Genomic DNA, 13,198 nt, shown 5'->3' with positions numbered 1-13,198 from the left:
CCCCAGGGAAGAGTGGCTCTTTATTTCACTTCCTTGTGGGCTCCTCAGCAACTACAGAGGCACTGAGGATCACAGCTAACGGGTGTCCTCTTTGTGCAGGAATCAGGCTGCTTCCGGCCCCAAGAGTCCCCCTCACCACAAAGGGGTGCAGGGCTCCAGGTGCAAATCAGAACAACTCTGTACGCTCCGAACTCCGCTCTCCTCCTCAGCGCTCAGATCCCCTCACCGCAGGCGGGCAGCCCTGACCTAGTGCCAAGAGCAGCACTTGCCCCCAGGTAACTGAGTTTATCTAGGAGCAGAGGGTGAACACAGCCGGGCTGGGGAGGGAGTTTTCCCAACTAGACTCTATGTAGTTGGAGTCACCTCAACCAGCAAAGGGACCAAGTTAAGAGATGTTGCTACCAGGCTCCCAGAGCCTGTTCTCAGGGGGGGGCTTCTCCCCCCTGCAGGCAGGCCTGGGGCTTACTCACAGCCAGTCCTGCCCTTTCAGTGGCTGGCTCCAGACTCCCCCAAAATGGCTTCCCCCCCCCCACTGGGCCTCTCACCAGGGACCTTCCTCTGGTCAGGCAAGCTTTCCATCCCAGGCTTTTACTTGGTTATTGATTGACTCTCACACCTCACTTCTCTCAACTGCTGCTCTGAGCAGGTGGCCATCCAGGCATACTACCTATCCTCCCGTCCCCGCAACCCAGCCAGCCCCCTGGTGCTGATGTGTCTTTCCTCTCCCCCTCTGGGTTGCCGGCAGACTAACTCTACCCTTGGCCACTCTCCACTCAGCACCCGGAACCAAGCTAAGCACCTTGGGGGTGGGGGTACCAGGTTTAGATCTCTCCACCCCACCTGTAGTGGTAACTCAGAGCCCTCCCCATCAGGGATTTTTGCTACTGGCAGTCGCCAACGGGCCATATGCCATCCCAGGTGGTCCTATCATACCATCCTCTCCAGAAATGTATCCAGCTCAGGCTTGAAGCCAGTTGGGTTTTTTGCCCTCACTGCTCCTCCAGAACTTCACTTGCTTTGTGCCAAATACATCCCTACTGAACCCAGGAGTCCTGGCAGGTGCTGTTCTCTATTTTAACTCACAGATCATTTGATTTCAGGTTCTTACCTGGATCCTAAACACTTTCCTAGAGGCAGGGTTTGCTAAAGGCCTATGAAAGTGGGGCATAGAGAGCACTGGCATTGCCCACACCACTACAGCGTGAGCTTCCCTACCCAGCTCTTGACCATCAAACAAACTGAATGTGAACGAGGCAGGAGAAGGGGAAGGATAGCCCAGTGATTAGAGCACTAAGCTAGGACTTGAGAGACTTGCTCTGCCACAACCTTCCTGGCTGACCTTGGGCAAATCACTTTGGCCCAGGTTCTCAAAATTCCCTTGGTCACACTGGGAGTTAGGAACTGAAATACTTAGGAGGATCCAGGCTTTAGCCTCTGTGCCTCAGTTTCCCCACTTGTAACCACACTGCCCTACCTTAGTGAGGACCCCTGCATTAAAGATGGTGAGGTGCACATGCAAGGGGGGCAGATAAGCACTGATGTGAGGTAAGTATTAACATGTATTAAGGGTCTCATGCTCAGACAGAACTTTAGCCTGGTCCCAAATGCTCAAGGGTTTTGAGGCACCTAACTCCCATGGGAAACAATAGAGGATCTGAGCCTAACTCCAGCTGTGATGAGGTGTCTTACATTTCGGCTGAGGATTTGGCCCAGAAGGTGTAAGTACCAAGGAAGGAGAGAGCTACACGAAGACATATGTAGGTTGTGTATCAGGATAATTCCCCCTCCCCCATTAAAGCCTGAAAGCATCTCCCAAGGGGTCTTGTGACAAATGTTGCTGAAGACATTGAGAACTGGACAGAACATCTCAGCATAAGAACAACATAAGACTGGCTGTACCAGGTCAGACCAAAGGGTCCATCCAGCCCAGTATCCTGTCTACCGACAGTGGCCAATGCCAGGTGCCCCAGAGGGAGTGAACCTAATAGGCAATGATCAAGTGATCTCTCTCCTGCCATCCATCTCCATCCTCTGACAAACAGAGGCTAGGGATACCATTCCTTACCCATCCTGGCTAATAGCCATTTATAGACTTAACCACCATGAATTTATTCAGTTCTCTTTTAAGCATGCACTGCAGGGAGTAACCCTGCCACAAGAGATGGGGACGAGATTCTCCCCTCCCCCCATCTTTAGTGCTGAGGATTCTAGGATCATATTGCACCACTGGCCTGCTATGGTGGTGGTTTAAACACCAAAAACCAACCACCATCTAAGGTCAAATTCTCCTCTCTACTATTCCAGTATGTGGCTGTAACAACTCCAACCAGCACTGGAGTCACTCCACATTCACTGTGTAAAGAGTAGAAGTTGGGCTCTCTGTTTGTTAGACTAAGGATATTACTAACTCCTCTTTCTCCAAGAAGAGAGCCGAGCCCGAGATTTGGTTTAGAATCATATTGCTGACTGCTATTTATCACCTTCACATCTAGGTGTTTGCAACCCCTTACAGAGCTGGTACCCTGAGATATTTTGATGCAATATACTTAGAGACATCTGTAAGTTTCTTCCTTGTGAACCTACTGGTTGATTCAAACTTTCAGATTTGAGTTCAGGGGAAGGAGTTAATTCAGGCACCTATATCTGACACCCCCATGTGCCTAACTTCAGATCAGAAGAGGGTCCCTGGTTGCCCAAACCTACTGCTTCCACTACCATCTGTAATAGAAGCAGAGAAACAGCCCCTCAAAGTCAGGTCATTTATAATCTTGTACTAGGAAGTATCCAAAAGCCTGAGATATGGATACCTACCTCCAGGTTTTGCCAGAGTTAACTGAATGAGAGAGACAGGACGGTCTGCAGTTAAGAATTTATTCCCACAGTTCAGGTTCAAACAAACAACTGGCAAGCGGAGGACATGACACATGAAATGGTCAGAAGTTACAGTATGAAAGAGTTCAGTGATGCATTGAGAAGCAGACTGCAAGTAACTAAACGTAACCCCAGATACACCTGGCCCATTGAAGGAATAGCCCTATCAGGCTAATGCCTAGAACAAGCATTTAATAATCTTCTCCTTCCTCCGCCTCATCCCCATCGGCAGAGTCCCTGCCAACTTCCTCATAGTCCTTCTCTAGAGCAGCCATGTCCTCCCTGGCTTCGGAGAACTCCCCCTCCTCCATCCCCTCCCCCACATACCAATGCACAAAGGCCCGTTTCACATACATCAGGTCAAACTTGTGATCCAGACGGGCCCAGGCTTCTGCAATCGCCGTGGTGTTGCTCAGCATGCAGACGGCCCGCTGCACTTTAGCCAGGTCTCCTCCCGGCACCACGGTGGGAGGCTGGTAATTGATGCCCACCTTAAACCCAGTTGGGCACCAATCCACAAACTGGATGGACCTCCTGGTTTTGATGCCTGCTATAGCTGCATTCACATCCTTGGGCACCACATCCCCCCGGTACAGCAGGCAGCAAGCCATGTATTTGCCTCGGCGAGGGTCACATTTCACCATCTGGTTGGAGAACTCAAAGCAAGCGTTGGTGATTTCAGGCACCGAGAGCTGCTCGTGGTAGGCTCTCTCTGCCGAGACTATGGGCGCATAGGTAGTGAGGGGGAAATGTATGCGGGGATAGGGCACCAAATTAGTTTGGAATTCAGTGAGATCCACATTCAAGGCACCATCGAACCTCAGGGAAGCAGTGATGGACGACACTATCTGGGCTATCAGCCTGTTCAGGTTAGTGTAGGAGGGACGCTCGATATTGAGGTTCCGGTTGCAGATGTCGTAAATGGCCTCATTGTCCACCATGAAAGAACAGTCCGAGTGCTCCAGCGTGGTGTGGGTGGTCAGGATGGAATTGTAGGGTTCCACCACTGCAGTGGAGACCTGTGGGGCAGGGTACACCGAGAACTCCAGCTTGGACTTCTTCCCAAACTCCACTGACAGGCGCTCCATCAAGAGCGACGTGAATCCGGAGCCTGTGCCTCCTCCGAAGCTGTGGAAGACCAGGAACCCTTGAAGGCCATTGCATTGGTCAGCCTGCACAAAGTTAGAGGACATTGAACTAGTGTTGGTCATGCAACTTATACTGGGTCCCCTCTTCCCTTCCATCACCACCCAGATATCAGCTACTTAACATGTGCCCATGATGGGATATTGAAGGTGTGTAATTATGATGTATAAATATCAAATCAGAAGTTGTCATTACAAACTACCTATGGGGAACTGAAGATTGCTGGACATCAAGATGAGAAATCCCAAAACAGCAACCAGATAATATTGGTGGAAGATTTTATTGAATAAGTCAGCCAGCCGAGGTAGAACACAATGCCTGTACCAAGCAAGATGCTGGCTCATGAGTCAGCTTGAGGATTTCCTCCCATCCCAGGAATGAGCCTTTTCAGCATTCACTGAATTAAAGGCTTGGTGCTAGATTCCCATACAACAGCTGGGTGGGCAGATGCCATTACAGGTTGACATTGTGGCTGGTCTATTCTTGGGTTGCTCTTCCACTGACAGTTCCAGCTACAAGACCCCAACACAACGATCACATGGGAGTGAGATACAATTATTCCTCTTGACTTTCAGCCAGAGGTAGGCTTTCAAGCTAGATATCTAGCCAGTGAGAGGCCGGTGCCTGACAGCACTAAGTCTGCTACTGAATGAGCAGCTGTCTTTCAGTAAGAGTCCCGGTGCTAGAGGAGTATTTGAGAAGCCCCGACAAGGAGCTCTATTTCCAGGCTAACTATGGGAAGAGCAAGTCAAGGCTTCACCTCCTTATACCAGGAGTGATGGGCTCTATGGGCGCTGTATTTAGCTCACCTCAGCCAGCAAAGAGAATGAGAGGAGCACGGCAGGAAGGAAATCCTACCGACTCCCCCACAGTCCTGTTAAATCCCTCACCAGAATTATTCCGGGCTGGTTTAGACGGGTTGCAGTCCCTTTGACTTCTAAAGGGAAGTACCAAAAAGGAGTTTGCCCACTTACCATTTTACGAGTCCTGTCAACCACAGGATCTATGATTTCCTTCCCAATGGTGTAGTGGCCACGGGCATAGTTGTTGGCAGCGTCCTCCTTGCCACTGATCAGCTGCTCAGGATGGAACAGGGAGCGGTAGGTCCCAGTTCGGATCTCGTCTGTAAGGGAGGAGAGGTCATGAACACCTTCAGGGCCTCAGCTTCAGAGCTGTGATTTGGTCAAAGTTTTATTGTAGAGCATGTTCTAGGATCTCTAGTACCCACACAGTCAACAGCAAGCTGGGCACTATGGCCCAGATCCACAAGGTGTTTGGGCTCCTAACTTCCATGGAAGCCAACAGAAGTGGAGACTAAACAGCTTTTGTGGATCTGGGCTCCGACAGGGTTACCACCAAACACCGGTTATATGCCAGTAGCGTGGCTAGCGGAAGCTGCCGCTTCCCCTCAGGGCGGCAGGTGCGGAAACGGCGCCTGCCGGCAGCACCACCAGAGGAGCCATGGTGGGGGATGGCAGATGTGGCCAGAGGAGCGAGGGGACCAGCTCCTTGGCTCAGCAGCCAAGCGCTCCCTGCCCCCCCCCCTTACTAATGCAGCGGGTGTGGGGAGGCAAAAAGGCCTCTGCTCCTTTAAGGCCGCCTGGCTGGCGAACCCCACATGGAACACGCTGAGTGCTGGGAGCAGGCCAGGGACAGGTGGTGGCGCAGGACAGAAGGGGAGCAGGGGGGGTCCGGTGCCTTGCACTGGGGGGGGTCTGACTGTCTGGGGCAGGGGGGACAGGACCCTGTGGCTGGGGCTGGGCGGCACAGCCTGGCAGGAGATACCTGGAGAGTGCGCTGGGCAGGAGAGACTCTCCCGGGACTGCGGAGGGGTATCCACACCCCCAGGAGCCCTGAGCCGGTCCCAGGGTTAATCGGGGGGAGGAATGGGAGGAGCCAAGGGGGCGTGGCCAGAGGAGGAGCCAAGGGAGGGTGCCTTTTTTATGTTTGCTCCCCCTACACTGAAAACCTGGCTGTGCCACTGTTATCTGCAGTAAGAGCTCTGTGTCAGAAGTTACTGAGAAGTGGAGAGGAAGGTTGTGTTTTCCCCTCTTCCCAGCAGGTCAGTGATAGAAACTCTAAGAAGGGATCTGGCCTATGCAGATTCCGGTGTCTTACCGATGACTGTGGGTTCCAGGTCTACGAACAGCGCTCTGGGCACGTGCTTCCCAGACCCAGTCTCACTGAAGAAGGTCCCAAAGGAGGAATCAGCTTGCCCCAAGGACTTCTCCAAACAGATGATTCCATCCGGCTGGATCCCATGCTCCAGGCAGTACAGCTCCCAGCAGGCATTGCCCATCTGCACGCCAGCCTGGCCAATATGGACAGAAATACACTCCCGCTGCATGGGGAAGAGGCACACAAAGAAGGTGCATCCTTGAAACTGTGGTGTGAACTGTGTGGTTCAGTCAGTGTTTCACCCCCAGAAACAGGGAGCCCGTCACTCCACTTCCATCCCTGCTCAGAGCTACAGTGTTGCTCAAGAGAAGCTTGGGTGTGGGGAGGTTCATCCATCACATCTGGGAAATATGAATAGACCAATGGGCTTGATTTCCAGCTGTTAAACTACAGCCTTGTCCATTAAACCAGGATCACCCAACCAATAGACAAGCAGGGTTTTAGCTTGGTTACTGGACAGAGCTACCTTCCAGGCTACCATAGCTACTTGGAGCCATGTCTAACATTGGTCTCCAACAGCATGTGGGCCAGAAGGTGATTTAAGACACAGTTTACTCATTTCTAGCGAGGGATGTGTATGGTTCAGTGCAGTCAGAACCGCTCGAGGGGAAAACTCCTGGCCTTATGGAGTGAAGGGCAAGGGGAATTCCAGTACTGAAGATGTGACTGGTGACACGTTCCCAGGACCAGTCCATTTTCAGGATTGTTCTACCAGATGAAGACAGACCACCCTGAGTCTTGGCCAGCTTTAATTTGTTAAGAACGGCCATACTGGGTCAGACCAAAGGTCCATCCAGCCCAGTATCCTGTCTGCCAACAGTGACCAATGCCAGGTGTCCCCAAGGGAGTGACCCTAACAGGTAATGATCAAGTGATCTCTCTCCTGCCATCCATCTCCACCCTGACAAATAGGCTACGGACACCATTCCTTACTCATCCTGGCTAATAGCCATGAATGGACTTAACCTACATGAATTTATCCAGTTCTCTTTTAAACCCTGTTATAGTTGACATTGTGAAATGCTTTAAATACACATCACGTTACTGCAGTATGAGAGACACCAGACACTGGACAGGAGCACATGCAGAGCCATGTTATCAGAGAGTTTGGCTGCTCTGATACGAAACTAAAAGCATCACCTTAGTCCTGCTCCTTGTGTGTATTGAGATTCCTCTTCCAGCTGGTGAGGGCATAATGAGAACCAGCAACAATCCAGTTCTTCCCTCTGTACCTACTGTATATGGAGCCCTCTTGCAGGGCATGAACACAAGGGGGCAGACTTGGTGTGGAAGCTATAACTATGAATTAGAGTTCAGGCAATGAAAACTGCAACCTTAGTGAACCATGGATGGAATTGAAGCTTTCCCACAGCTGTGCTGGCTACGAGGGACTGAGGCCATGTTGGTATAACTCACATTGCTCCAGGGTGTGAATAAGCCACCTCTGATAACAGGTTACACCAACCTAAGCGCCAGAGTGCACAGCGCTATGTCATTGTAGGGTTACCAGATAACTGAAAAAACAGGATGGGGATTTGGGGGGGGGGGGGGGGGTAATAGGTGCCTATACAAGAAAAAGTCCTAAACAATCATAGGCACCAACTACCTCCCCTGCACTGGTGGGTGCTCACCCCCCCCCCAACCCTGACTCCACCCTTTCCCTGCCCTGCCCCCATTCCAACCCCTTCCCCAAAGTCCCCACCTTGACTTCACCCCCTCCCTGCCTCTATTGGACCCCTTCCCCAAATCCCTGCCCCAGCCCCCTCTCTTCCCCAAGTGCACCGCGTTCCTCCTCCTCCCCGCCACGCAAAACAGCTGTTTCGCAGCGCAAGCACTGGGAGCAAGGAGGGGAAAGCAGGCACATGGCAGGCTCAGGGAGGAGGCGAGCTGGGCGGGGAGCTGCCGGTGGGTGCTCAGCACCCACCAATTTTCCCCCACCCACCCACCCCACGTGTGCTCCAGCCCCAGAGCACCCATGGAGTCAGCGCCTATGCCAAAAATGGGACTGTTCCTTTAAAGACAGGACATCTGGTCACCCTATGTCAGCACGAGAGCATCTTTCACCCACATATCTACTGCCGCTCATTGGGTGGAGGGGTAGATTAATTTGACAGGGGAGCTCTGTCAGCTTAGAGCGGCTATGCTAGAGTGTTTAAAGCAGCTGCACTGCCATAAGCTTTGTCGTGTAGCCCATCGCTTCAGTCTGCTCGGTGGTAAGGTCATCCTGAAGTGAGGGAAAACAAGCAGTGCCTCTTCGCAGGATCCTACCATCAATCCAGACTTGGACACCTTAATGTTTAAGCTAGATCAGCCAACTTCTCTCTCCAGGGGGCTGGGGATCAAGCTATTTACTTGCTTGCTTAAAAATTCAGCTTTTATTCCTTTTCCAATTGAGGGAAAAATTCAGAGGAGACAATTGGCTCCATAGGCTTGTGGACAGTTTAGATTTAACAGAGAAATTTACACAGACTAGGACTGGGAAGACAGGAGAAGCAGCATCAATAAATTTGGGGCTTGTCACTAGGGTGACCAGATGTCCCAATTTTTGGGTCTCTCTTAAATAGGCTCCTATTACCACCCCCACCCCAATTTTTCACACTTGCTGTCTGTCACCCTACTTGTCACTCCAAATAGACTAGCAGATCTATCAGCTCTGTAACGCAGAGTGAGAAGGATGATCACAGCTCTAATGTAGGATGTGAGCGGATCAGAGCAGGGGCTGGGCTAGTAAACCCCAGGCATATTGATGGTATTTCTAACTGCTGAGTTTCTGATAGAGATAGATTGAACACAAGATTAAGAATCAGGAACTGGATTCTAAGGCCAGAAAGGACCTCTGTGATCCTCTAGTCTGACCTCCTAGCTAGTGCAGGCCATAAAACTCCCCCCAGATCATTCCTAAAGCAGGGCCTGAGAATGCTTCGTTATCCCCATTTCACAGAAAGGAAGGGATTGCTTAAAGTCAGCCACCAGGCCCGTGGCAGAGCCAGGAATAGAATCCAGGCCGGAGTCCCACACAGTGCTCCATCCACTAGGCCACAGTTTCCTCAAACTTCATTGTCCCACAACCCTCTTTGACAACAAAAATTACTACAAGACCCCAGGACGGGGGACCCAAGCCAGAGCCTCCCACGCCCACCCTGGGGAGTGCCAAAGCGTGAGAGCCTCAGCCCTGGGCAGTAGGGCTGGGACTTTGGCTTCAGCTCGGGGCCACAGCAACTTTAGTGACTGCCCTGGTGACCCCATTAAAACAGGGTCCTGACCCACAGTTTGAGAACCGCCACATTGCCTCTAGCTACCCCATTTCATTCCAGCTTTACCACTAAGAATCTGCCTGAGCTAATGCTAGATTCACTGTCATACCCCTGTACCCCTCTCCGTAAGGTGGGAACATTCACCCCCCCTGTCAGAGGCAGCTGGTTAGTTAATATCTGCAGCCCTTTGGAATCCTGCAGTAGACCCAGCTCAGGAAACAGGCCCATATACAGTCACAGGGCCCTAGCCACAGGGAAGCATGAAGGCAGAATAGAGCCACCAGTCCTTACTCCACACTTAGCGCCCAGTCTCCTGCAGACACACCCTGCCTCACACAGCAAACAATCCAGTTTACAAGTGTTAAGCTAAGCTGGTTGTGAGTCAGTCCATAGCTATCCCAGTTTAAGGAAACGCTAGCAGAGACCCACTCATTGGAGTAGGAACTTTTACTGTGGACTTCAGTTAAAACAGAATCAATCCCTCTCCATAACAGAAGTACCAGCCCCTTAGTCTGCCATAGGCCAGATCTTCCCAGAGATCTCAGTCCCTTAATTCAGGCATTAAGTTAAGCACCTGAGTTTCCAAGAGGTCCAAACTGAGCCCTTTGGAAAAATCTGTCCCCCACCCCCACATTATTTGTATTGCAGGAGTATCTAGGATTCTTCTCACAAGCCAATACCCCTCTTGTACTAGTTGTTGTGCAAACACAGTGCCAAAGAGCCCTGCCCCCAGGAGATCACAGTACTTAGACTGTCAGCATGGCACTCCTGAAATAAGTGCTAAGCTTTATTTAACTATTGGGATAGGAGCTAAGGTTTTTGGGTTGTTTTTTTGGGGGGGAGGGGCTCTAACAACAGCTGTAGGTCCCCAGAAAACCCACCCCAGGTTTCACCAATAAGAGCAACCAAAGGAGAAGCTCCATTTGGATTCATTCACTTCCACTGCAACACAGTTTATCATCCCACACTTGCAAACACCCATGTCCCAAACTCACCATGCTGGTAACCTAACTTTCCCAGCTCCACACAAAACAGCTTGCAATCAGCCTAGCCCACACCCAGCTCACTTATAGCCCCCTCTGCAAACAATCACAGCTGGGCAGAGGGGAGGGGTGTGTCTTAAAAGGACAGAGCTTATTTCCCAACCCATTGTTAACAGCATGTGGCTTGGTAGGGGTGCTACAGAGAAAGCCTGAAGACAGCTGTATAGCTGCTGGCGTGGCAGGATAGGCTTTAAAACCCAGTCTCCAATCATAATAACAAGGAGTCACTTCACCTCAAATTCTCCAACAAGCTGCTGTCATTATTTCTGTTATTTTCACTGCAGTAGCTCCTGCAAACCCCCCCTCCCCATAGCCCCATTGTGTTTTCTAGCTATCAGTGTGTCTGTCTGAGGTACTCCTAGGGCTCCCATTATCATAGTGTCTGAGCGCCTCACACGCCTTAATGTGTTTATCCTCCCACACACCCCTGGGAGGCGGGGCAGTGTTATTAGCCCCATTGTACAGATAGGAACTGAGGCACAGCAAGGCTAAGGCTTAGGGTTATACCTGGACAGTCCGGGTTTTGGCTTCTGTGTCCAGGTGCCATTTACGGTTGCCAGGTGCCTGGTTTTGGGGGACTTCGCAACCCTAAATGATATGCAAACCAAAAGTCCGGTTACTGCGGGGTGGGTGGAGGTGCTGGGTCATGAACCCGTGCCAGCTCCTGCTCAGCCAGGGCTGCCTTCTACCTGCAGGCAGGCTCCTTGAGACAATCCAGCGAGCGACAGGGAGAGGAGTGAGCAATGGGAGCATGGGCTTGGGGGAAGAGGTGAAAAGAGGGGTGGGGAAGAGGAGACGACAGTGCGGACTCAAGGGAAGAGGTAGAGCAGGGATGGGTCCTCGGGAGAAGAGGCTGATTGGGGGTGGGGGTTGGGAGGAGGAGGAAGAGGTGGAGCAGGGGCCCTGGAAAAACCCTGGAATCCGTGAGGCCTGAGTTAGGCTCCAGGCTCTGCACGCAATGCCTGGGGGGAGAGAGAGGGGCCTTAGAACAGTGGTTCTCAAAGCCGGGCCGCCGCTTGTTCAGGGAAAGCCCCTGGCGGGCCGGGCCGGTTTGTTTACCTGCCGCGTCCGCAGGTCCGGCCCATCGCGGCTCCCACTGGCCGCGGTTCGCCGCTCCAGGCCAATGGGGATGGCGGGGAGCAGTGGCCAGCACATCCCTCGGCCCGCGCCGCTTCCCGCCGCCCCCATTGGCCTGGAGCTGCGAACCGCAGCCACTGGGAGCCGCGATCGGCCGGACCTGTGGGCGCGGCAGGTAAACAAACCGGCCCGGCCCGCCAGGGGCTTCCCCTGAACAAGCAGCGGCCCGGCGGTGAGAACCGCTGCCTTAGAACGCAGCACGCTAGGCAGGACGCCCCCTAAGCCAGCCAGTGGGAGACGCTGACCAGTCTCTGGGCTGCAGATCTATCTCGGCTAGGGAGTCATGGCCAGGAGCCCTCTTTGGAGTCCGGCGCCTCTGCCGCTTTGGCAAGGCGTTGGGTAGGGTTACCGTACGTCTGGATTATCCCGGACGTGTCCGCATTTGGGGGCATTAAATAGCTGTCTGGGAGGACTTTGTAAAAATCTAAAAAGGTCTGGGATTTCCCGCCCAGAGCAGAGCGCCGCGCGGCTGACAGAGCGGCCGGGCCGGATTGAGCTGCTCCATCGGGGCCTCCAGCAGCCAGAGCCCCTCCCCTGCTCCCCTTCTCCTCCCCTCCCCCGCAGCCTCAGCGCACCATGCCGGCGGCACTCGGGGGGGGGGGGGGCTGTACGCGCCGCATGGTCTGAGCAGCACGGTAAAGGGGCTGGGGGGCTGGAGAAGGGGCAGGGGGGCCCGGGGAGCAGTCAGGGGACAGGGAGCAGGGGGGGTTTAGATGGGTCGGGTGTTCTGGGGGGGATGTCAGGGGGCAGGGGTGTGGAGAGGGGTCGGGGCAGTCAGAGGACAGGGAGCAGGGGGGGTTGGATGGGTCGGGGGTTCTGGGGGGGCTGTCAGGGGGCGGGGGTGTGGAGAGGGGTCGGGGCAGTCAGGGGACAGGGAGCAGGGGGTTTAGATGGGTCGGGGGTTCGGGGGGGGCTGTCAGGGGGTGGGGGTGTGGAGAGGGGTCGGGGCAGTCAGGGGACAGGGAGCAGGGGGTGTTGGATGGGTCGGGTGTTCTGGGGGGGCTATCAGGGGGCAGGGGTGTGGAGAGGGGTCGGGACAGTCAGGGGATAGGTAGGGGTTAAGGTCCTAGGGGGGCAGTTGGGGGGGGGTCTCAGGAGGAGGCAGTCAAGGACAAGGAGAAGGGAGGCTTAGATAGGGGGTGGGGTCCCGGGGAGCGGTTAGGGGCAGGGGTCCTGGAGGGGGCAATCAGGGGACAAGGAGCTGGGGGAGTGGATGGGTTAAGGGTTCTGTGGGGGGCAGTGAGGGGGCGGGAAGTGGGAGGGAGTGGATAGGCGGTGGGGCTACCCCCTACCCCCCTTCAAATATGGAAGCCCTAACGTTGGGGGAGGGGTCAAAGGCAGAGCTCCCTTATCACTTTTAGTTCAGTGGTTCGGGTACTCAGCTGGGATGTGGGAGACCCCCCCTCCCAGTTCAAGCCTCTCTCCACCTGAGGAGGAGAAGGGATTTGATCTGGGATCTCCACCGCTCAGGTGAGACCTCTGAGCGCTGGGCTATGGGGTATTCTCTCCTGGGGCCCCTCAATCTCTCCTGTTGTAGCTGCTCCACTGTGGACCAATAATTAAAGAGTC

At 53.5% G+C, this 13,198-nt stretch overlaps 1 protein-coding gene across 2 annotated transcripts; it reads right to left on the bottom strand.

The window, feature by feature from the left end:
• Nucleotides 1-2,841: 2,841 nt before the first annotated feature.
• Nucleotides 2,842-10,564, bottom strand: LOC123376532 (tubulin alpha-3 chain-like). Of its 2 annotated transcripts, XM_045028601.1 has the most exons (4): nucleotides 10,445-10,564; nucleotides 6,136-6,358; nucleotides 4,992-5,140; nucleotides 2,843-4,043 (listed from the first exon to the last, which is right to left on the bottom strand). In XM_045028601.1, exons 1-4 carry the CDS (start codon nucleotides 10,445-10,447, stop codon nucleotides 3,063-3,065), a joined length of 1,356 nt encoding a protein of 451 aa, XP_044884536.1. In that variant the 5' UTR covers nucleotides 10,448-10,564; the 3' UTR covers nucleotides 2,843-3,062. The 2 variants fall into 2 exon arrangements, with proteins under 2 accessions (XP_044884528.1, XP_044884536.1); XM_045028593.1 differs by lacking the exon at nucleotides 10,445-10,564 and having other exon boundaries at nucleotides 2,842-4,043; nucleotides 6,136-6,364.
• Nucleotides 10,565-13,198: the final 2,634 nt, after the last annotated feature.

Source organism: Mauremys mutica, chromosome 1 (genome assembly GCF_020497125.1).
Source record: "Mauremys mutica isolate MM-2020 ecotype Southern chromosome 1, ASM2049712v1, whole genome shotgun sequence".
Lineage (NCBI taxonomy): Eukaryota > Metazoa > Chordata > Testudines > Geoemydidae > Mauremys > Mauremys mutica.
Note: the sequence above shows the minus strand (reverse complement) of the source record. Positions and strands in the feature narration are given on the sequence as shown.

Coding starts and splice junctions, on each gene's coding strand:
- LOC123376532 (XM_045028593.1), bottom strand. CDS start 6,364: ATGCAGCGGGAGTGTATTTCTGTCCATATTGGCCAGGCTGGCGTGCAG. Junction 5,141..6,135: donor CCTGGAACCCACAGTCATCG/GTAAGACACCGG, acceptor CCTCCCTTACAG/ACGAGATCCGAACTGGGACC. Junction 4,044..4,991: donor TTGACAGGACTCGTAAAATG/GTAAGTGGGCAA, acceptor AACTTTGTGCAG/GCTGACCAATGCAATGGCCT.